This window comes from Erpetoichthys calabaricus, chromosome 17 (genome assembly GCF_900747795.2).
Source record: "Erpetoichthys calabaricus chromosome 17, fErpCal1.3, whole genome shotgun sequence".
NCBI classification, from domain to species: domain Eukaryota; kingdom Metazoa; phylum Chordata; class Cladistia; order Polypteriformes; family Polypteridae; genus Erpetoichthys; species Erpetoichthys calabaricus.
In genome coordinates, this window is record NC_041410.2 from 38,214,188 (window position 1) to 38,236,945 (window position 22,758).

General features: G+C 37.3%; 1 protein-coding gene across 1 annotated transcript in view; it reads right to left on the reverse strand.

Annotated features, from left to right (window-relative positions):
- Positions 1 to 1,816: 1,816 nt before the first annotated feature.
- ntrk3a (neurotrophic tyrosine kinase, receptor, type 3a) overlaps positions 1,817 to 22,758 on the reverse strand; it is a 948,732-nt gene continuing 927,790 nt past the window's right edge. The window contains exon 16 of the mRNA XM_028822657.2: positions 1,817 to 3,228. Coding sequence (XP_028678490.2) covers positions 3,043 to 3,228 — 186 coding nt within the window. The 3' untranslated portion in view covers positions 1,817 to 3,042. The remainder of the gene's footprint in view (positions 3,229 to 22,758) is intronic.

Genomic DNA, 22,758 nt, shown 5'->3' on the forward strand with positions numbered 1-22,758 from the left:
TATCTGGACACGGCGGATTCATTTTCAGGAGAGCTATGGTGATACACTGGGTAGGTTTAGTTTGTTGTATCTACAGTATAATGACCTTTGAAAACCATTATACAACTCTTGCATTTGTAGGTAGTATAGTGATCATTAAACTCTGTGTCTTATGGTACAGAGGTTCATTGGAAAGTGAATCAAAACTTTCCAGCCAATCGTGGCAATATACATGTACATTTAGCCCACTGACTGCATTCTGTAGTTCTCTTGCATTCCTTCCAGTGCATATGTTTTAACATATTAATTCTACAATCTACCAACACTGACTACAAAATCATGCATGCTCTAGCCCCGGGGTAAGCATTTCATCCAGTTGTCCTCTTTTAAGATATTCAATCATATTCACGCTTAGAATAAAACATTCCCAAAGAAAGGCTGTCAGTCACAATTTATTCATGGCTTTTTGCTACGAGATCCCTCTTGATGTTTTAAACCCTCCAGTCCTGGTTGGAAAGTTTCATCAAGTGTAACATAACATTCTTACAATCCCTTAATCCAGAAGTTCTCAAGTTCAGTCCTGGGAGACCCCCATGGTTGCCGGTCTTCATACCAACCAATTTCTTCTTTTAATTGAACTCGTACCATAATTAGCTTCTGAGTTGCTGGTAATGCTAAATGTTTACTGAATTAAGCAAACATTTATATGTGTCAGATGGGTGAGAATTCATTCTTTTTCAGTTCCGGATATTTAAGCCATTATTTACTAATAAGCCCAGAATTGGCTTACACTGAAAGAGCTGCCCCTGAGCATTCAGTATTGTTTGTACTGTTGTCAGCTTTGCTGATCATTAATTGTCAGTATGCAATTAAGCCAGCAAACTCTACAGGAAAAACTGAATTAAAAATACAATGGCAAAACAAAGTTAAAGTATTTAAAGATTCAGTAAAAATACCAAGATTGATTAAATCTCACACTATTGCACTTTTTTAAAGGCAAAGTAAGAGAAGGAAAAAACTCAGCTAATTAAACAAAGAGATCAACTAAACCCAAAAAATGATCCAGTGATTGTGAAATTGGTGGGAAGAAAGATCTGCAGCCATTGAAGGCCCCAGGGCCGAATCGCACAATCGTTACCTTAATCATGTCAGGGTTGTAGAAACAGCAGCTCTGGCCATGAGGCAGGTACTAATATACGAACATTAAGCCGAATATCAGATTACAATGTGCTTCTCAGATTGGCAAATAAAAAGCAAAATAAATCCTTCTCAGTATTGATGTGAAGTTTGACTTCAGTTTGTTTGGTATTCCAGATTTTATACATTCATATAATATATACAGCTATAGATAGTTTAGTGGGTAGAATTAATTTATTCACTATCTTCTGATTCAATTTTTTTTTACTTTTCATTCAGGACTGAAAAGCTGCAACAATAAGGGATGAATAAGGGGATCCAGATGAGGCAAGCATGTTGTTTTATATTTCTCTCCATTACAGAATACCAAACATTGATAATACAAAGACTCCACTCTAGGAATGCAGAATTCTCTTTCTTATTACCTTTTTTTTTACCGTCTTGTATTTGTCCCCGAAAGCACATAAAGCATTAGCCATTTTGAATGGCCGGCTAGAGACTGCAAGACTGTAGCCCAGTGTTTAAGTGCGTCTTTGCACACAGATTTAATATAGCATCAAGGAAATACCCTATTATTACTCAAACAACAGTAGCGCTTCTATTTTGACTATCCAAGTTACCACTGCTTTAACTGTTTTTCTAATAATATAGCTTTACTTAGGGGTGGTCAAGTGTATATTAGATTTGTATAGAAATAAAATTCTTCACACGTTTCTTGAAAAAGGATAAAATATATGACTGGGATAGGATTTTTGTACAGATCACTGTAGGACATTCCATTTGCTCAGTCAGTATGCATTGAAATTGAATGTACACTGCATACCCGCTTGACACAGATCTTTAAAATTATAAATAATATAGTAAAAAAATTAAAAACATTTCAGTATTTTGCCAATTATAAACAATCTTCTGTTCCTCCTTTTCTTGAGTGTACATTTCTTTGTTTCTTCTGTCACCCTCTTTTACACTTTCAGTTTCCGACTTGCCATTCCAAAATGTTAAATTTTGATTATGCTGCATACGTGAAATGGAACAGAGTGGCAGAAAGTTAAGTGCTCCAACTAAAAAATGTATTTTCTCCAATTCTGGCAAAAACACTGAAGAAGAATTGAAATAGTCATAAAAATAATCCACCAAAACTGCACTGAAAAAATAAAAGAAAGAAAAAAAAAAAAAAGAAAAACAAAATAGTCCTAAACTTGAAAATAAAAACTGGTCCATATACAGGAAATAAGTTAACATAATCTTGTGACACTAATACAAATTTACATTATGTACATACAATTATTAAATTAAGTCTGTTTCTATTAACTGGTGGCTCCTTCCTTACTACTGGTTTTTGCTTTAAAAAAGAGAAATTTTTAAAGCCATCTTCATGAAAAAAAAATGGATCCAGCCAATCAAAAGGCAGCAGGGCTTGCACAGGAAGTCCCCACTTGGTAAAATAGGTGCCAACAGGAAGCGGTCATCTCTCCAAAGCTAGCAACCATTGACAGGCACCCATATTTGACGGGGGGAAAAAAGCCACACAAAAATACTATTATTTAAACCCTTTGCACCCCTCCCTCCCACCCAATATGAACAAAAATATATATAGCTGGGTAGCTTAAATTTCCATTTTGTTGTCTGGATAACAAAATGAGCAAATCGAATAGGTTCTCTTCTTTTACAGGCGGCCATTTTTATGGGAAAATTCCTCTTTATACAGTAGAGTTTGGTACAATTTTATGTGCAGGTAAACAAAAGCCAATAGTGCTTTTTCCCTTTTTTGTAAAGATTGTTATCCAGTTTATCGAAAGGTGTAGCAGGCACTTAAGTCTGTCCCCAATATGCAGGTGTTTTGCTGTGGAGCAGTAAGGTACATATTGTTGTTAATTCCTGGATTATGTTTGTCCTGGAGACACAGGTGGACAGGTCGATACATGACTAGCCCAGAATGTCCAGATAAACTGGTGCAGCCTTTCCCAAAGCATATAGAATCTTCTGGATGTCTTTGATGGTTAACCGCTGTTGAGGCTCTCTTTGCCAGCAACCCAACATAATATCATAGACCTCCTTGGGGCAACTTCTGGGTCTTTCCAGGACACGACCTTGTGTGATACATTCTATGACCTGAAAAAGGAAACGAAAAACATAAATAGTCAGTTAAATAAACTTCATTATTAGATAAAAGTGAAAAGTTATATTTGTCCAGCTACATCACCTGTGAAGAACATAAACAATAACCATTGCTAAAGAACAAGAAATGACAAACCAGAAAGGAAAAGAACACTAAACTGAGGTAATCTTAAGAATAACGCTACCATGCACATTGAGCATTATGTGCAGTGTATAAATAACAATGAGAAAGCAGTCACCTGGTTGTTATAATCTGGGTTTAAGACATATGTAGGGCTATTTTTGGACAATATTTTTTATATTTTGGTTTTGGCTTTATTTTATTAATGATGTCACCTGCTGTTATTTTGGTGCTGGTATTTCGTGTTTTGTCAATGTGGCCGCCATATTGTTTATAACTGCTGCATTATTGCCATCACATGGCCAGCAGTGTTGTCATGTGTGACATCATCCTGCTGTCTTATTTAAAAAGGCGGCAGGGTGCATTCACTTAACAAACTTTGAAATAAATTGTTGTGTGCTTTGCTTTTGGTTTCAAAAAGATTCCATCTTTGTTAGGGCCCATTTTGTTTGTTCTAGCTAAAGATCTTTTGCTTTATTCTTTTGATCCAGAATTCTTCTTCCTGTTTAGAATAACTTTGGATTGTGCGCTAAGCTGTGTACTGACCCTGCCTGTTAAAATGATTCTGTTTTTTGTAAGTTCCCTTTGAAATCCTCTAAATTTGTCATGCTTATAAAATTCACTCACTGAAGTAATTCACAACCCTGTGAGAATGATAACACTACTTCACTTAAAAGATTGTGTTTGACAAAAGAACTAAAATCAACAAAAATTATGGAAGAATTCTGCAATGAACATTGTGATGGTGCGGGTTGGCTTCACACTCCTGGGTCCTCCCAGGGAGCCTCTTGAACCCAGTACTGCCAATAACGTATCACAGGGATGAGCCTTGCAGAAGAGGATATAGCACACAAAGCAAGGGGTTGGTGCATAAAAGGTTTTATTGAAACCATCAAAAACCAAAACAGTGTTCAAAAGTGCAGTGCACTCAATAAATACATAATCTATAAAATCAATGTCAAAGAAATAATTCTTTAAAATTGAGGTTAAAAACAGTGGAGGAAGCTGTCTTTAAAAACATGAACCCTGGTGCAACCCTTTAAAAGCTGATGTCTCCTTGGCTTAAACCTAGGAGGGTCCTTACGCCCAAGGAGGCTCCTAACCAGCAGTTCAGCCAACCTTCTGAGTTGCTTCTAGGCTCAGGTCCCTGCAGCCGTCTGTGGCTCCTGGCATGGCACCGTCCCTCAGCCTCCGACTACTGCTGCCAAGCTTGTACCCCTGCAATTTGTGGCTCCACCCACAGGATGACTCATTGTGCTTTCCTTTTCCCTGCTGCGACGCCACCACTCTCCAGCCTTATGCGGAGTTGCTCCAACTGAGCAACACACAAGTCACTTCAGCTTCCAGGTCACTCAGCTTGAGTGGCCATCAGCCCCTGAGCATTGGCCACATGCTCCCTCAAGGGACTTCCTCCCAACTGCCTGCCTTCTCTTGCACTTTCTCCCGTCCGCTCACTAACAAGCACTGGCTCTCTTTGCCTCTTACCTTCTTCTTCTCCTCCTTTCCCATTTTATCCTTCTCCGATCATCTCTATGGCTGATCTTTTCTGACACTTTCGTTCCTCCACCTTTTCTTGTTCCTGCTCATCCTTATATGCCTCAGTGGGCTTTGCATCTCAATCGTGCACCACAAGGAGCCGATGAAACAATTGAGTCAGACCATACCCTCATGTGCAGGTGCTCCTTGCCCCAATTACTCCACCAACCCCATCACAGCTGGCCAAGTACTTATTTATTTATTAAAACGGCCATCTTTTTCTGAGCTGCGGACCCGCTATACCACAAACATCCACCCAGGTTTTTCTTTTTATTCTCCAGTAAACTGCAACATTAAATAGCCATGGACTCTGTTACATTGTACAACAACAGAAACCCTGAAGGGGCCAATAATCTCATGAAGTTCAAAGAGCAGCAGATGTTAGCTGTTAGGTGGCTTGAACTGGCATCACAGTGAAAGTACCTTAGCTACATTTCTCAGTACAGTAATGTGAAAGAGTTTATCATATAAAACATATAAGGGAGGGAAAAAAGAAACCTTGAAGTAAAAATTTTATAACAAAACAAGAAACCTCCTGTTTCTTAGAATCTTTCTAGGTAGACCAAATTCAATTACTTGTTGGGTAGCTAACACACATGTCCAGCTTTGAACTACCAGCACAAATGTCTACCACCCACTTCAGACTCTGTCACTCTCTTTTTGTATTATTGCATTGTGAATGTCCTACTTTTGGATTTGTTGAGCTATAATCTTATTAGTCTTCTCTCTGTATTCATAATAATTATGTTGTGATTTTAAAAAGTTGATCAGTTTCTCATGTTGTCAAAGAGATTAAATTCTGAAGGTTAGTCTTTCCTTATAGAAACTCTTATAGGAGCTCTGGCATATTTGTGATCTATTCTGTAAATCTCTGTAATCAGTTTTGACACCTTCCTAGTCTCTAGTTTGATTGTTTGAGAGGGGTATGAAATAATTTGTCCAGATAAAGTCAACTTTATTGGAGAAGAATTCTATAATATTTTTGTCTGCTAGTAACAGGGCGTTAAGACACCAGTTGCAAGTTGAGTATGTTGAGCATAGTGGTGTAACCTCCAGAGTAACAGGAGTGTGATACAACAATGATGCTGTACTTACAAGATTTAATAGTGGACAAGAAATTATCAATGAAGAAATATTCAGTTCTTTAGTAACTACGATGTGCAAGTGGGAAGAAGGAATATTCACTTGAATTTGGATATAAAAATCTCCATGAATCTGATTCATTGAGATCCGCAATGAATTGTGAAATTATCTTATTATTATAGTTGGTGTAGTTGAGAACCTGTCCAGGGCTGGTTTGAAAACCCAATTAAAATCTCCAGCCATTATAATTTTATGATTGTTTGGAACCAGTGCAAAATACATTTTGCATAAATATCTGTCGTTCACTTTAGATGCATACATGTTTAAGAGTTGAATAATTTCCACACCACTGTGGCATAGCACCCTTCAGGATTGGATATTACATCTGTTGCTAGAAGTGGGATTGTTTTATGGATTAAAATTCTCACACATCTTTGTTTTTTCAATTGCTGGAATAAAAAAAAATGCCCAATTTAGTCCTTTTTCAGTCAAAACTGGTCTTTACTTGATAGGTGAGACTCCTGTAAAAATACTATTTTGGCCTTTAAGACTTTAAGATGGAAAATATATTTTTTTTCTCTTTAGGTTATGACTGAGACCTTTAACATTCCAGTTTACAAAGTTCCATGATTTGTCAGTGATAGATTGACTCTAAGTGATAGGGGACATCTTGTGATCTTAGCAGTGAATTATTTCAGATTTCAGCTTTAACACTAATTTGAAATGTTTGTTGACAGATGAATTGGTTAGTGAGCCAGAACATAAATTGATTTTTACAACTGTAGGGGTAAAAGAAAAACTGAGATAATAACTTGTTCTCTTCTCCTTTTTGACACTCTTTTTTTAGCTTTGATCGCTTTGTTTGTTCATTGCCAGTGACCCTTTGCCCCAACTTTATTTCCAACTCTACATTCAATGGGACATCTAGTATGGAACTGTTTTAAAATCCAGTTCTGGAATCACTTCAAGACAAAGCCCCAGAAGCAATAGAATTCCCCTCAGCATTCTTCTAATTTAAGAACCATATTCTCTCACTTAATGGATTTAGGAAATAACTACTGGCCTTATGCTAGCCTACTCAGACCTCACTCTTCAAAGGGAAACAAATGTCCCAGTTCTTCAAACCTGGAATATCATGCTGCCCCTGAGCAGTCAGGAGGAATTTTGCCTTTGTCAGCCCTTATTGGCTCCAAACGTAGGTCATACATCCCCAGCTAGTCTGCATTCTCTTTCTCTCTTGATTGAGTGCCCATAGGTATATTATTTCTTATACACCTACTACAGTTAAAGAGCTTACAATCCCCTGGACCTGTTTCTTTCATTCTTTCATGCACTGACCTGTAGATTCACCTCACCGTGGACAGTGTAAGTTTCTCTTTTATTTTTCTAATCATGTCAGGCCTTGCCTCTGTCTCATACTATAAAGTTGCCACTTTCTTCCCTGTTAGCCCTTTGTGAACCAGATATCCTGAAACACTACCAATAAAAAAACTAACAGGCAGATGATAGTTTTCTTTACAAACTATTATATTTTATGACAATGCTAGTTATAATTATAGTAACATTTTATTTACAATTGTTTACACAATATATGCATTATTCAATACTGACAATGTAAAACTGTAATAGACTACTTCTTTTGAATGTGCTAGGAAACAGAAATTAAAGTCAAATGTCCTGTTAGCTGAAAGCTGAAAACATTCTGTTTTCATAAATTGCAGACTGTAATATGGAAAAAAGCAAGTTAAAGGAAGATGGAACAATTCCCACTAGAGTAGATTAATCTACTTGGAGCCAGTACATTAAGGATAACAACAGAGGAAACATGATGTTATTCTGAAAGCTATTCAATTATTCCCTGTCCAGGTTCTTTATAGCAATTTTTCTTTTTTCCTTCTTCTTTTGGTTGAGAAATACATGCTTTGCAATGTCTGTATTACATAAGTTTGACCCGTACTGGTTTGAGTTTTGACTTGATCTCCGCATTTCTAAAACTCTGTGAAGGAAAAAAAGAGCACATTCATCTTTTTGAAAGATGATGCTGTCAATCTTCAGTATTTATTCTATTTGTTTAGATGGAAATGTTTTTCTTTTAGACGACATACTTGCTTTATCACCAAGTGTCAGCTTGTCCAGTGACATGCTAACATGTGAAAAGAACAATGTGCCTTTTAACAATTAAAATGCCAAAGACTGCAGAGTATTAGTATGTTTACTAACTAGTTTTCCAAATAAATATTAAATTAATCTACATTTAGGTGAAAAAGAAAGTACACTACCTTAACTTTTTTTTAAAGATTTAATACAATTAGATATATAGTATTTAATATTCTGTTAGCCTTCACTAAAAATATTAACTGTAGATAAAAGCAACATTACTTGACAAAAAAAATCTCTAATATTTTGTATCCTTGCAGGTAAAGTAAATTAATTGCTGGCATCCAGGATATAAAGGCAAAGAGTATTATCAACCTCCTTAGCGTTTATTCCAAAAAAACATGTAAAAAGTGTTGCATTTTTTGGCAGGAAAAATTACATTTTTATTAAAAGTACAGGTGCTGGTCATAAAATTAGAATATCATGACAAAGTTGATTTATTTCAGTAATTCCATTCAAAAAGTGAAACTTGTATATTAGATTCATTCATTACACACAGACTGATGTATTTCAAATGTTTATTTCTTTTAATGTTGATGATTATAACTGACAACTAATGAAAGTCCCAAATTCAGTATCTCGGAAAATTAGAATATTGTGAAAGGTTCAATATTGAAGACACCTGGTGCCACACTCTAATCAGCCAATTAACTCAAAACACCTGCAAAAAGCCTTTAAATGGTCTCTCAGTCTAGTTCTGTAGGCTACACAATCATGGGGAAGACTGCTGACTTGACAGTTGTCCAAAAGACGACCATTGACACCTTGCACAAGGAGGGCAAGACACAAAAGGTCATTGCTAAAGAGGCTGACTGTTCACAGAGCTCTGTGTCCAAGCACATTAATAGAGAGGCGAAGGGAAGGACAAGATGTGGTAGAAAAAAGTGTACAAGCAATAGGGACAACCGCACCCTGGAGAGGATTGTGAAACAAAACCCATTCAAAAATGTGGGGGAGATCCACAAAGAGTGGACTGCAGCTGGAGTCAGTGCTTCAAGAACATCCACGCACAGACGTATGCAAGACATGGGTTTCAGCTGCCGCATTCCTTGTGTCAAGCCACTCTTGAACAAGAGACAGCGTCAGAAGCGTCTCACCTGGGCTAAACACAAAAAGGACTGGACTGCTGCTGAGTGGTCCACAGTTATGTTCTCCGATGAAAGTAAATTTTGCATTTCCTTTGGAAATCAAGGTCCCAGAGTCTGGAGGAAGAGAGGAGAGGCACAGAATCCACGTTGCGTGAGGTCCAGTGTAAAGTTTCCACAGTCAGTGATGGTTTGGGGTGCCATGTCATATGCTAGTGTTGGTCCATTGTGTTTTCTGAGGTCCAAGGTCAACGCAGCCGTCTACCAGGAAGTTTTAGAGCACTTCATGCTTCCTGCTGCTGACGAACTTTATGGAGATGCAGATTTCATTTTACAGCAGGACCTGGCACCTGCACAGTGCCAAAGCTACCAGTACCTGGTTTAAGGACCATGGTATCCCTGTTCTTGATTGGCCAGCAAACTCGCCTGACCTTATCCCCATAGAAAATCTATGGGGTATTGTGAAGAGGAAGATGCAATACGCCAGACCCAACAATTCAGAAGAGCTGAAGGCCACTATCAGAGCAACATGAGCTCTCATAACACCTGAGCAGTGCCACAGACTGATCGACTCCATGCCACGCCGCATTGCTGCAGTAATCCAGGCCAAAGGAGCCCCAACTAAATATTGAGTGCTGTACATGCTCATACCTTTCAGTTGGCCAACATATCTAAAAATCCTTTTTTTGCATTGGTCTTAATTGATATTCTAATTTTCCGAGATACTGAATTTGGGACTTTCATTAGTTCTCAGTTATAATCATCAACATTAAAAGAAATTAACATTTGAAATACATCAGTCTGTGTGTAATGAATGAATCTAATATACAAGTTTCACTTTTTGAATGGAATTACTGAAATAAATCAACTTTGTCATGATATTCTAATTTTATGACCAGCACCTGTATAATAATGATACAGGTAACACTAGTAATAATGAATTAAATAATAATATGAAATGAACAGTAATAACAAAATTAAAAACAACAGTAATAATAATACCACTAATGATGCCAAAGCAGTATATAATCTCAAAATGAATCCTTTGTATGGTAAATCGTAAAGCACAGTGAAAGACATAATCCAGCATCACAGACACTGCACAGGTACGAGTCGGATTCTGTTTTTTTTCTGTTGGTAGTATATAATCAATAAAATGTCTACCGATAAGAATCTCTAGATTGATTTGCGATGTGCTGAGTTGACTGCGTCTCTTTAGAGGTAGTGTGGATGGTGGATGTGTGGCAATGATTTGTTCTACAAGATGGCTTGTAAAGTTTGCATGAGATACAGTTTTTCCAGCTTTTGTAAAACGAATGCATTCCGAATGCACTGTTCCCACCAGATGACAAAATATCTTTTTGTAGTATTTCTTTTGTTGCCTCCGCGTAACGGGATAGAAAGTTAGTTCTTGATCCGCACAATCTATGCCGTGCTATTGTAGTCGACTACAGCACAAGGCTTCATAACCTGGTTGTTGCCTTTTGCCTGTACAGTGATTGTAGCTGCATTATGTACAGTGCAATGAAGACCAAAATCTTTCTTTCCTTTTCAGTGCAAGCGCTCTTTGCTGTAATTTAGCTCTAGTGAAGTCTTCAGGCATGCCTCGATGGTTAGAACGCACTGTTCCATATGTATCAGTCTTTCTTTGCAGCAAGATGTCAAATAGCTCTGGCGAAGTATAAAAATTGTCCATGGTTGCACAGTAACCTTGATCCAGCAGAGTCTATCAAAGTCAGCACCAATCACGTAGTAATGCCATGCTGATTGTATTTCGGATCAAACATTGTCTCTTTCCCTGTGTACAGAACCAAATCCCAAATGTATCCTTTTTTAGATTCACAAAGCTTGTAAAACATTATGCGATGTACTGCATCCATGACAGTTTGCCCTTATAAGCCATGAGATTTTCATCGATGCTGACATCTCGTTCCAGAATGTAAAAGCTCCGAACTTTTGCTACAATGGCCTGGTATATCTCCCAAATTTTCTTTATTTTGGGTGCTGGATGGGTATTCTCATCAAAGTCTTCATTGTTGGTAAAGTTCAGATATTTCATAATCAGTGAAAAGCTATACTCAGACATAATTCTCCAAAGAGTGCCAGCACTGACAGAACTTTTATAGCCCGAGTGATTCTTGGTTATAACACTTACGCAAGACGCATCTGTACAGTTGCCAGAGTGACACAAACGGACTAATGCTTTTAGCATGGTTTTCGCAGCCCGAGTAACGTTCGGGTCTAATGCTAAGAAGACCTTGGCCATCCCGCATAGTCACTTTTACAAGTCACAATGAATTCTGTAGTACAAGTAAATTTTCATAGTGTGGTATTTGTTAAGGGGCATTACTTTTATCTAGAATTGGAACTTGATGAGGACAAAGTAAACATCTAATAAGGATAAATAAGCTGAACAAAGATACAATTTAATTTTTCACCACACTGTAAGTAGAATAATCTTGACTGGTATTATAATTGATGTTTAATAATAACCAATTTTTTTTAAGTCATCTTATCAATGATTAAACATTGGCAAAAGTACAGAGAATTTTAGATTAGTTCACATTACTGGACAGATGGAAATGTATGATTACATTAGTTGAGCTATGTATTATTTCGTCCATTTTCTTAAATCATTTTTTCAATTCAATGCTGCAGAAAGGCAGACTATATCCAGGCAGCAAACAGAACAAGACAATGTATAAAGAATAAATAGTGGAATTTAGATCGACAATCAAAAAAGTAAATAACTTGAGTATTCTAGCTGATGAAAAGAACTAGGTGATTCAGTTTGCTCAACATAAAGTCCCTGTAAACTATCCTTTCTCCCAAATCCTTCACATTTAAATCATTGCTGAAAAGGCATCACCTTGTGAATATTCTCTGGCACACTTACACCAACCATGGGGCTTCCTGTGTACAAACAGTACTCAATAACTTCATTAAAAAGTAATTGCTTTAATGTATTATGATCTTAGGTTCCACAGATTCTGGTCATTACTCTGCTGTTTTCATAACAAGGGGTCTATCATGTGTCCTTTGGGGACTAACAATGACCATACATATTGTTTATTTCCATCCATCCATCCATTTTCCAACCCGCTGAATCTGAACACAGGGTCACGGGGGTCTGCTGGAGCCAATCCCAGCCAACACAGGGCACAAGGCAGGAACCAATCCCGGGCAGGGTGCCAACCCACCGCAGTATTGTTTATTTTTCCTTTAGAAATGTGATTTCTTGATTAACTCATGTGATCATGCATACAGGCTTTCCTCTCTTAGATGTTTGTACCTTAATAATTAAAATATGAAGGGTTAACACTGCCACCCCTTGACTCAGTACACAAGACGTTTGCAGTCTAAGGTTTTCTGTTTGCATCCTCCAATACAATAAAGAGAAGCTGTTAGATGTGAACATAGGAAATATGCTATATAAATAAAATTTGAAACTATCATTTGTTAGTTAGTAACTCTAAACTGACTTATTATGAAATGAGCTTGTGTTCGTGTATATATGTGCCCAGTATGTGTACTGGTAGTCTGAGCTGGTTCCCATCTTTGACCAGTGCTGCCTGAATTGTATTAGCTCGCTGTGATGCTATAACACAAAAGCTAGGCTTAGAAAATCGATGAGTTTAGATTCCAAACGATTCTACATATTTAAAAGACAAAGAAACAAAAGGTAGAAGGCATTATCTAAGAATGAAATTTTACAGTTCTTCTACAAAAAAAAATATTTTCCTTTCCACCTAGAATTTAAAGATTGATCCATCGAGGGCTTTAAAGCTTGCAGTATAAATGCTTTTTAATACTGTATGCTACACTAGCGATTCACTTTCTTGAAATCTTTTGACCAGTGCACCAGAGCTAACACTGATCCTCTTGGGGCTGAAACTCCAACTGAGTCTGGTTATTTCACAGCTTTCAAATTCCAGTAAATGTACATTTAAATAAGGTGTGTTTTCTTTCTTTTTCTGGATTTCTTCATTTTGTAGGGAAGAAGATATAAAATGACAACGAGTGTAGTAATCATTATGCAAGACAGTTTAATTCTATGCTGCTGTGATAATTTAAAGAAAGTAAGGCAATGGTTTGTTTAATTCATTCTTATTTACAGATGGGATGTTACAGTTTAACAAGAAAAAGGAGAAACATCAGTTGCAAATGGAATGTTATAGCTGAAATACAAAAATGACTTTACTAATATTGAGTTGAGCTTATAGACACATGCATTGAACAATATAACTGTGTGTACAAGCTCTAACTGTATAAGAGCTCTTATGTCACATCAAATTGAGCATGTACAGCACGTTTTAAAATATTTGATAATCTGTAATCTATTTTTAGGAATGTATTGGGTAACTAAACACAAAATTTGATGTTTTGCAAAAGACAAAAAAATCTAAATATTGTTTCGCCTAAAATAATTATTAAATAGGTCATATACAGTAAGCATGTCAAATGAAAGTATACATAATGTGATTGTGTACATAAGCTATTGTGACAGAATGCCGGCTGGGTGGAAGGACCGATGGAGAGAACGTCTTTGGGACAATATCCTCCCCATGATGCTAGAGGGCAGCCCCCCTGTGTTGGTACTGCACCAAGGATCCCCACAGGGTATGCTGGGAGTTGTAGTTTGGAGCAGCCCTGTTGGGTTCTGTGGTTACTGACAGGGGGTGCTACAGCTACAGCTGAACACTTTGGGGCACCACTTCCACCAAACCCAGAAATACATCTGGGAGAAGGTCAAGAAACACCTGGAGCACTTCCAGGTGCACTATAAAAAGAGCCGCTTCACCATCAGTCAGCGAGCCAGAGTTGGAAGGTGGAGGACAATGCTTGCGAGAGGAAGAGTGGAGATAGAGAGAAAGAAAAAGGAAGAAAAGGACAGTGTTATACAGTATATATTTGGTGCTTTGTACTGTGCTTTGTAGTGGGGAGCAAAAGAAAAACATTTCCTCACTTAAAAAAGGTGTTTTGGCTGGCACGTCTTGTATCTCAGCCTGTCTGTGTCAGGGTTTGGGGAGCGGTACGCCCCCTGGTGTTCCACACTATAATTATATACTATATGCGAGTGCACAAACTAAGCTATTTCTGTTTGACTCAAGGCTATGTATTATTGTGCCTTTACAATTTCAAATCTGAAGCCATAAAGTGTATTGTATGAAAACAGTATATCCTGTGTATCCCATTTTCAAATGCAAGTTTGCAACACAACATGTAATTTTGAAACTCACATTAGCCCAGAGAATTGTGTGTTGTACAATGCTGTGGTGTCCGGGGCAAGTAACTTGACGTCAAAAGAAGCACAACGCCTGAACAAAGTTATCACGAAAGCCTGCTTCATCGCAGGATGAACCCTGGAAACACTGAAAGCTATTGTTGAAAAGAGGATGGTGGCAAAATTTTGCTTCCTGCTGATGTACTCTTTAAATACATTTTGAAATTTCTGCAAAATATACATTTATTTAATTCATTAATTTTTTTAATTTTTTACAATAACCTACTGCTTCTTCAATTTATTAATAAATTGTCCCTAATTCACATTCACAGTCAAAAAATAAAAAAGATATGTCTGAAAACTATACAGTCTTACACCTAACTTATTTCTACAATATATATTAAAAAAGTATTAAAATAAGTACTATAAAGACAAAGCCAAAACTTGATCACTTTAGTGTTCTGTTGACTATTTAACAGTAACTCACTATAGAGATGTTTCTGAATATATCAGTCATATTTAACTCTTAAGGTGGGTTTGAATTGGGGAGAAGATGGGAAAATTTTCATACAGTGTAATGTTAAATGAAAAAATAGTCAACATCATCCATCATACACAGCAAATCAAACACTCACAAACACACATGCACAAAAACCAACAAGAATAAATAATGTGAGCATCAGCATGTTGGATAATGGGAAAAAGGAAAATACTGGGACTTAAACAAAACTTTATTAGATGCCAAGTGCTGTTTCCCTATGTAAAATAGTTAAGATACACAATTTGGAGTTGCATTGCTGAATGACTTTGTTTTTAAAAGTTTGTGTAATTACAGTTTTCTAATAAATGTTGAAAGATTTACTGCTAATTATACAATGCAGTGGCAAGATAACATCTTAATTGCACACTGGCTGACATTACTAAACTAAAGGTACAAAAGTTTAGATTCAGATAAATTTACATTTCTTTTACTTTATTCCATATTAAGAAAAACCAATAAGCACAAAATAAAAGACATTTATGTTCAGCAAAAGAGAGCCATATATCTGCTTGTTACATAAGTGGACTGCATCGTCACTGTCTGTAATCTCAAACACAAAATCACTATGCCTTTAAATTATAAGATATAAAGCTTAGTGTTAGCAAGACTTATATTCGTGAAGTTAAAATAAAATGTAACTTATGAGTAGTTTTCAGATTTACACTACATTAATAAACATTGCTATCCATTTTTTTAATTTGCTTATCCAGCCTCTGGTTGTGAAGAGCTTGTGCATAACCCAGAAGCTCTGGACACAAGACAGAAAATCATCCTCGAGAGGAGCCAATTCACAGAGCACAATCATAAGCAGACACACTTCTGTTCTTCTACTGGCCAAGGAGTGCATGAGTACGGGTACAGAAGGACAGTTAAATATCTGGGCTGATACAAAGTGAACAACATGTAGGAACGTCTAGAATTCTGTAGGAGCAATGGCATCCAATCCACTAGAATCCAAATTGTGCCTTAATGATCAAGTTGCAAAAACCTATCTTTTTTTGCTGAATCAGGAGCTTTTATAACTGTACCTACTTTTAGTACTGGACTATTAAATGGTGCACTGTGACCACAAGATGTAAACTTTCTTAAAATTCCAAGGATAAATTAAACTTCCATAGATAGATAAATAGTACTTTATTTGTCACAAAGAGAATCTTAGCTTTTTGCAGAAGCTTAAGAAATATTATGAGAAACAACAGCAAATCCTTTAGACATAGGAGATCTACACACTAACATGATTTACCTACCAATGTTAAATTATGATTGAAGATCTATTACTTAAGCATAGTATGCTCCCTTTAGAACTGAGTGATGTTGTTCACATTGTGTTTTAATATTTGTGGACGTACCTGGGATATAGCCAAGTGAAGATACGTTTGTTGTCATGCAGATAACACAATGAAATTCTTATGAATGCTTTGAAGTCACTTCAGTTTTTTTTTCCCCAGTGCCTTCTGACTCACCAGCATGAGAAAAACCCCACATATACAGTGGGGGAAATAAGTATTTCATCACCATTGAACACCACTAGTAACACCAGTGAACATCCGGGCCAGTACATGTGCCTTCTTGAGCAGGGGGACCTTGCAGGCGCTGTAAGAGTTCAATCCATTACGGCGTAGTGTGGTGTTCTTGGTTACTGTGGTCCAAACTGCCTTCAGATCATTAACAAGCTCCTCCCGTGTAGTTTTGGGCTGATCCCTCACCTTTCTCATGATCATCCTCACCCCATGAGGCAAGATCTTGCAATTGATGCAATTGATGGTCATTTTATATTTCTTCCATTTCTGAATAATCATACCAACAGTTGTCACCTTCTCACGAAGCTTCTTGCTGATATTCTTGTAGACCATTCCGGCCTTGTGCAGGTCTACACTCTTGTCTTTGGCAGCTCTTTGGTCTTATCCATGGTGGTGGAGAAGGTTGGAATGGAAGAAATTGATTCCATGGACAGGTGTGCTTTATACACATAACGAGTTGAGATCAGGAGTATCTGTGATTGATTGGAATCTGTGTGCCACGTGGGCACACAGTCAAACTGTGGGAGCCAGAATTCTAGCTAGGCTGTAGGGAATCAAATACTTATTTCTCTCAATGACTTGCAAATCAATTTATAACTTTTATGTAATGTGTTTTTTTATGTAATGTGGATTTTTGGTTGATATTCTGTCTCTCTCTCTCTCTGGTTGTGAAGGGCTTGTGCATATCCCAGAAGCTCAATCTTCTACCATAAAAAAAAGAAACTACCATAAAAATTAGAGACTGTTCATTTCTTTGTTAGTGAGCAAACTTACAAATTCAGCAGGGGATCAAATACTTATTTCACCCACTATATACTATAGTATTCAACTCATCTTGATGTCTAGTTATGCAAGACATCAAGCTTTTTGAGGTTCCCCTCTATTTTTGGACATCTAGACCCATAAAACTTTTCTGGAGAATATTTTGTGCAGGAAATTACACCTTTATGATTAAGATTAAACTGATAGGTGCCTTCAGCAAAAATGATTAGACAGACTTTAAGTTGTGTACGTCACATCAACCAACCCCAGGGGTTTACCTCCTAATGGGACACAAGGAGTCAAAGTAACTCCTTTTCACAAACCTTGGGGATTGATAATATAGGAATGTGGAGTGTCGTTCAAGCTTACTGATCACGAAAGTGATATTTTTGATATTTGATCCTTACTGTTAGTTCTAGGCCTCTAAAAGCCAATCCCAGAAGGCTCACATTAATTCAGACTTCTTTTTACTTGCATGTCTCCTCTCAACAGTGGACAAAAATACAATACAAAAAATGTGTTTTATGTGATATTTAGTAGAATACTCAGTGAATCATTGAACCTCCTTGTTTATGTCCTGAATGAATTTTTTTCAAATCTTTGGTCACTTGTTTAGCCTTGGATTTCATATTAATGTTAGACATTATAAACTAGAGTATGAACTTTCAATAACAGTTTCCTCTTGTTCACGGGTCTTTATCACTGAAGTTTCATGCAAATGTGCCAATAAAATCACCTTCTTTCATAGTCACAAATTTGTCTTTATTCTCAGCCATGGTAACCATCATCAAAGGCAGCAAGGCATGGTCACTGCTCACTTTGAATCTGAAATAGTGGTAATTGTTTTACTTATTAAGGAAATAAAAAGATGCAAACACCTGTTTTCACTTTATTTTGCATCACCCAATTACTTTGGTGCCTCCACATTTTAGGCTATAGCTTTACATTACAAGATAATAAAGATGACTTAGCCCATAGTGGCGCTGGTAATCATTCCCCTTTAATAATATCAAAATGAACAGCACTGACACCATCTATCTATGTAGTAATCTTGTAGTATTTCCAAAAAGCTCTGCTAAACTTATCTCAACCAAAAACTTTCTGTCTTTATTGTATGCGGCAGGTTCTCTGACCAATCCACAGGTACACCATGCACCATTTAGCTTATCTTTATTTCAATCAAGTTAGTTGCACTGTCTTGCTCACTTCATGAACTCTAAATCATATTCTTTGATGCATACCATAGGGCAACTGACATGCTGCGTTGTCCTCACGTGTGTTCTCTATGGATGAAATAACATTCTATTGACACAGGCTGGCTTAGCTCATCCTAAAATATTATTCACATCATGGGGATAACTATGGTTAAACAGAATGGCAAAACTGTCAGTTGGCACTAATTTTTCGAGAGGTTTCCAAATGAGCAGGTGTCTTCTCCTGCCTGCATGTGTGTGTCTTTCCAAGGCAATCATATTTGTGCCACACTAGAGATTTGTGCGTGGTTGCTCCTGTTTGTCTGGCATAGCATGTCATTTTTACATATTATGTGGCTCACTAGTGAGGAACAGCATGTGTAACATGAACTGACGCATTTCTACTGTATTTTGGGGTTTTGTGGGTTATCAATCAGCTTCCCACATTTCTAAGCATTTCGTTTTTAATATTCAGCATATGGAATTCTACTTGAACACAAAAACAACCAAATCAAATGTAAAATATTTATATGATGTGTCCTAACAGGGAAAACATGGATGCAACAGTGTACTGTAGGTCTATTAATGGGAATCAATGACAATTCTCTCCGTTCGGTAATATTTTTTTTAAGTAATCTATGGACTATCTGTGGTAGGATATTACTAAATATAGGTACTGTTGTTTTGTTTGCATGTGAACAATGAATTACAAATGGCTGTCTATCTATGAAACAATTTATATGATAAAAAACAATGTTAAAAACTGAATCTGTGAAGCAGAACCATTCTTAAAATTAATTGATAGATTTATAGTATAGAGTCATGAGGCAGGGATTTACTCTATTGCATGACTAGTAGTGTACAGAGTGCAGACAGTGGGCTCACATTAATGTGTTGATATGCAGTGATGTGTGTGATTCATATGTTACCTTGAGAGTTTCATGATATTGTACAATTTAGCATCATTTATAGAATATATTTTTTTAACATATATATTCTATAATATATTCTCTATATGTATTCAAAATATATTCACTGTTACTTTTTGTTGATTTTTCTAGCTGCATAGGAGCAAAGTGTTTTTGTAAATAGGAGCGTGTTTATTCAGTTAAATTTACAGGATAGTCTGAGAGACTATAAAAAAAACTCTTCCAGGTTGATATAAGTATATAGCAAGACATACTGAGGTGAAATGAAGATGCAGCCTTGTGTGAGGGGAGGTTATCATGGAAACAAAGGGTATGTTGGATTCCTACAAAAATAATCCTTGCAGTCGAGAGAGCAACTAGTGTTAAAAACAGGAGCTGTTAAGGGATAGTATTAAGGAATAGTACTGCTTCCTCAGGATGCTAGAAGAAAGGTAAATTAAATCTCTCTGAGGTTGCATGACCGTCTAGTCAAAGAAAGAATAAGGTCATGGAGGTTTGGCTCGTTTATACTTCACGCTCAGATCGTGTACTCGAATTCATCATGGCTGCCACACATTCCCAGCGTTCATTTAACGTGCCCTCTGAGCAGGTCCTCAGAAATTAACGTGACACGTGCACGAGTTGCAGTACCAGGAAAAAGTCAGGGGGCACAGTGTGATAAAAGTTGGAATGTAACGTCAAAGTCTCTGTTTACTATCTACATGTGACAGAAAGCCGAGTCTATACGGATCCGACGGGACTGATGTGTGCGCTTCAATGTTTGATGAATGGTTCAATGTGGTGAAGCAAAATGCCGACATACAAATGCATTCGTGGTGCTTTTATATTTAAGCGTCGCATATTCCCAATCGTAATGACACGATACACTTTAAAAGTCTCACATACCATCTTTTGTGCCGTCTTTTTTTTCTGGGGCTTCCTCCTGACCTGACAGTAGTGGCAAACAGCAATAGATCACCACAAAGAATGCATTAAATGTATGATATTCCAACTCTCTGCACATTTAGAATCCTTAGATTTATACTTGATATCACTTTCATGACGAAATGCATTAAAGTGTGTATGTTACATTTTACAGATAAATTGTTAATTTCGTTTAAATAATGAATACTGTTAATAATTACACACATGGGAATGACATGGTGGCGGAGTGGTAGCACTGCTGTCTCGCAGGGAGTCACATCACTGGTATTCCCTGCCTGGTGTTTTCCTGCTGGGTTTCCACAGTGTGCTCCGGTTTCCTTTCAAAGATATGCAGATTTGGTGACACTAAAATGACGCCAGTGTGTATGTGAGTGCTTGTATTCACCTTGTGATGAGCTGTTGCCCCATCCAGGGATTGTTTCTGCTTTGTGCCCAATGCTTGCTGGAATGGACACATCCCTGGATTGATGGATTTAATCATTAAACATCCTTTTCAGAGATATTGCGGTAAGGTGTCATCGGAATTTAATGGGCATTCCAGGCAATTCACAACACAGCGAAGCCGAACCTGTTCTCACTGTGATAATATCTTGCACTGCCACCTGGTGGATTCTTCCAGATTTATGTAAAGTACGCTCGCAAGTATAAACAATAAAACGCTTGTGTATCAAGAGCGTCCCCTGGAGCATGCATCGCGTCCCGTGAAGTATAAACCTGCCCTAAGAATAACAGTGCAAAGGATTTTCCAACATAACCTATAATCAGGTTTGCAAAGTGACATTTATGTGCATATTATGTTAGATTACTGAACTTCCCCTAGATAATTAGTCATCTGGCTATTCATTTTCTGAAGCCCCTCAATCCAGTTTTACTTTGTCTTGTAGCAACAAAGCCTATCCTGGCTATCACTGGACACAAGGTGGGCACCAGTCTTGGACATGATCCCAGCTTATCACCGGGCACACACACTTGCACTAGGCCAGTTTAGAGTCACAAAATTGCCTATCATGAACATTATGGTTGTCATTACTGTTGTGGGAGGAAAACTGGAGTATTGAAAGAAAAATTACAAAAAGAAATCACAAACTTCATATTGCACCAGGCCAGGATATGAACTCAGACTCCTGGTTTTGTGAGGAATCTGCACTAGACTTGCAACAGTTTTAAGTTCTATTTGCTGAAAACACATCCATCCATTTTCCAACCCGCTGAATCCGAACACAGAGTCACTGGGGTCTGCTGGAGCCAATCCCAGCCAACACAGGGCACAAGGCAGGAACCAATCCTGGGCAGGGTGCCAACCCACCGCAAGACACACACAAACACACCCACACACCAAGCACACACTAGGGCCAAGTTAGAATCGCCAATCCACCTAACCTGCATGTCTTTGGACTGTGGGAGGAAACCGGAGCACCCGGAGGAAACCCACGCAGACACGGGGAGAACATGCAAACTCCACGCAGGGAGGACCCGGGAAGCGAACCCAGGTCCCCAGATCTCCCAACTGCGAGGCAGCAGCGCTACCCACTGCGCCACCATGCCCCTTGCTGAAAATGTAAAAAAAAAAAAAAAAAAAAAAGATTAATTTAATTCAATTTTATTTTAATTGTGTCAGCTGTTTCTGTCTTAGGTTGCAGTGTCCTTACATAAAGTTGCTTGCAACTTTATAATTTTACCCGAATCTAGCAACTAATCACCAAGAGGATGGGTTGTGAATTTGGGGATAGGCGCTATATAAATAAAACGTATTATTATTATTTGCATCTCTGAACTTCCATTTGTTTAGCAGATGCAAGAAACACCTTTAAAATCAGTTAGAACCCTTCAAGTATCACAAAGGTGGTGTACATGTGTAATAAGCACTGCAAGGCATTGTGAAATATTTAATTTCTTCCACACATTTTTCATTATTACAGAACATATTGAATCAAGCCAACTATATGCTGGAGAAGCTTTAGGTTTTACTGCAACCAAAAACTAACCTTTAAACATATTGTAAGGCCAAAGTACAATGGGCGAAATACCAGCAAAAATAAACAGTGTGGAGTCTTAGCAACCAAGCATTGTTGTTTGCAGTTGTATTGCTGTCTATCAATAAAGGAGCCAAGCCACGTACTGTAGATGCTGGATATTATTTTTTTCTTCTTGTTCTGATAAGGTATTGCTTCTGTCTTATTAAAGTCAGATCAACTAAGGAAAATGTCTTCATATTTAAGAATACTTGTGCTCTGTGACTCTTGGCATATAACCAAAAATAGATTTGTCCAAAGTTATTATACATTCCTTTTTGTAATGTAATCTAAAATTTTCCAGACATGATTTTTTTAAAAAAGCATTTTACATGATAGGTGATTTGAAGTTATGGCTGCCTCTTAAAACATGGAAAATTCAAGAATTGACATTTATCTCAGAAATACTTAGATGTCTGATTTATTGCTAGTTGTAT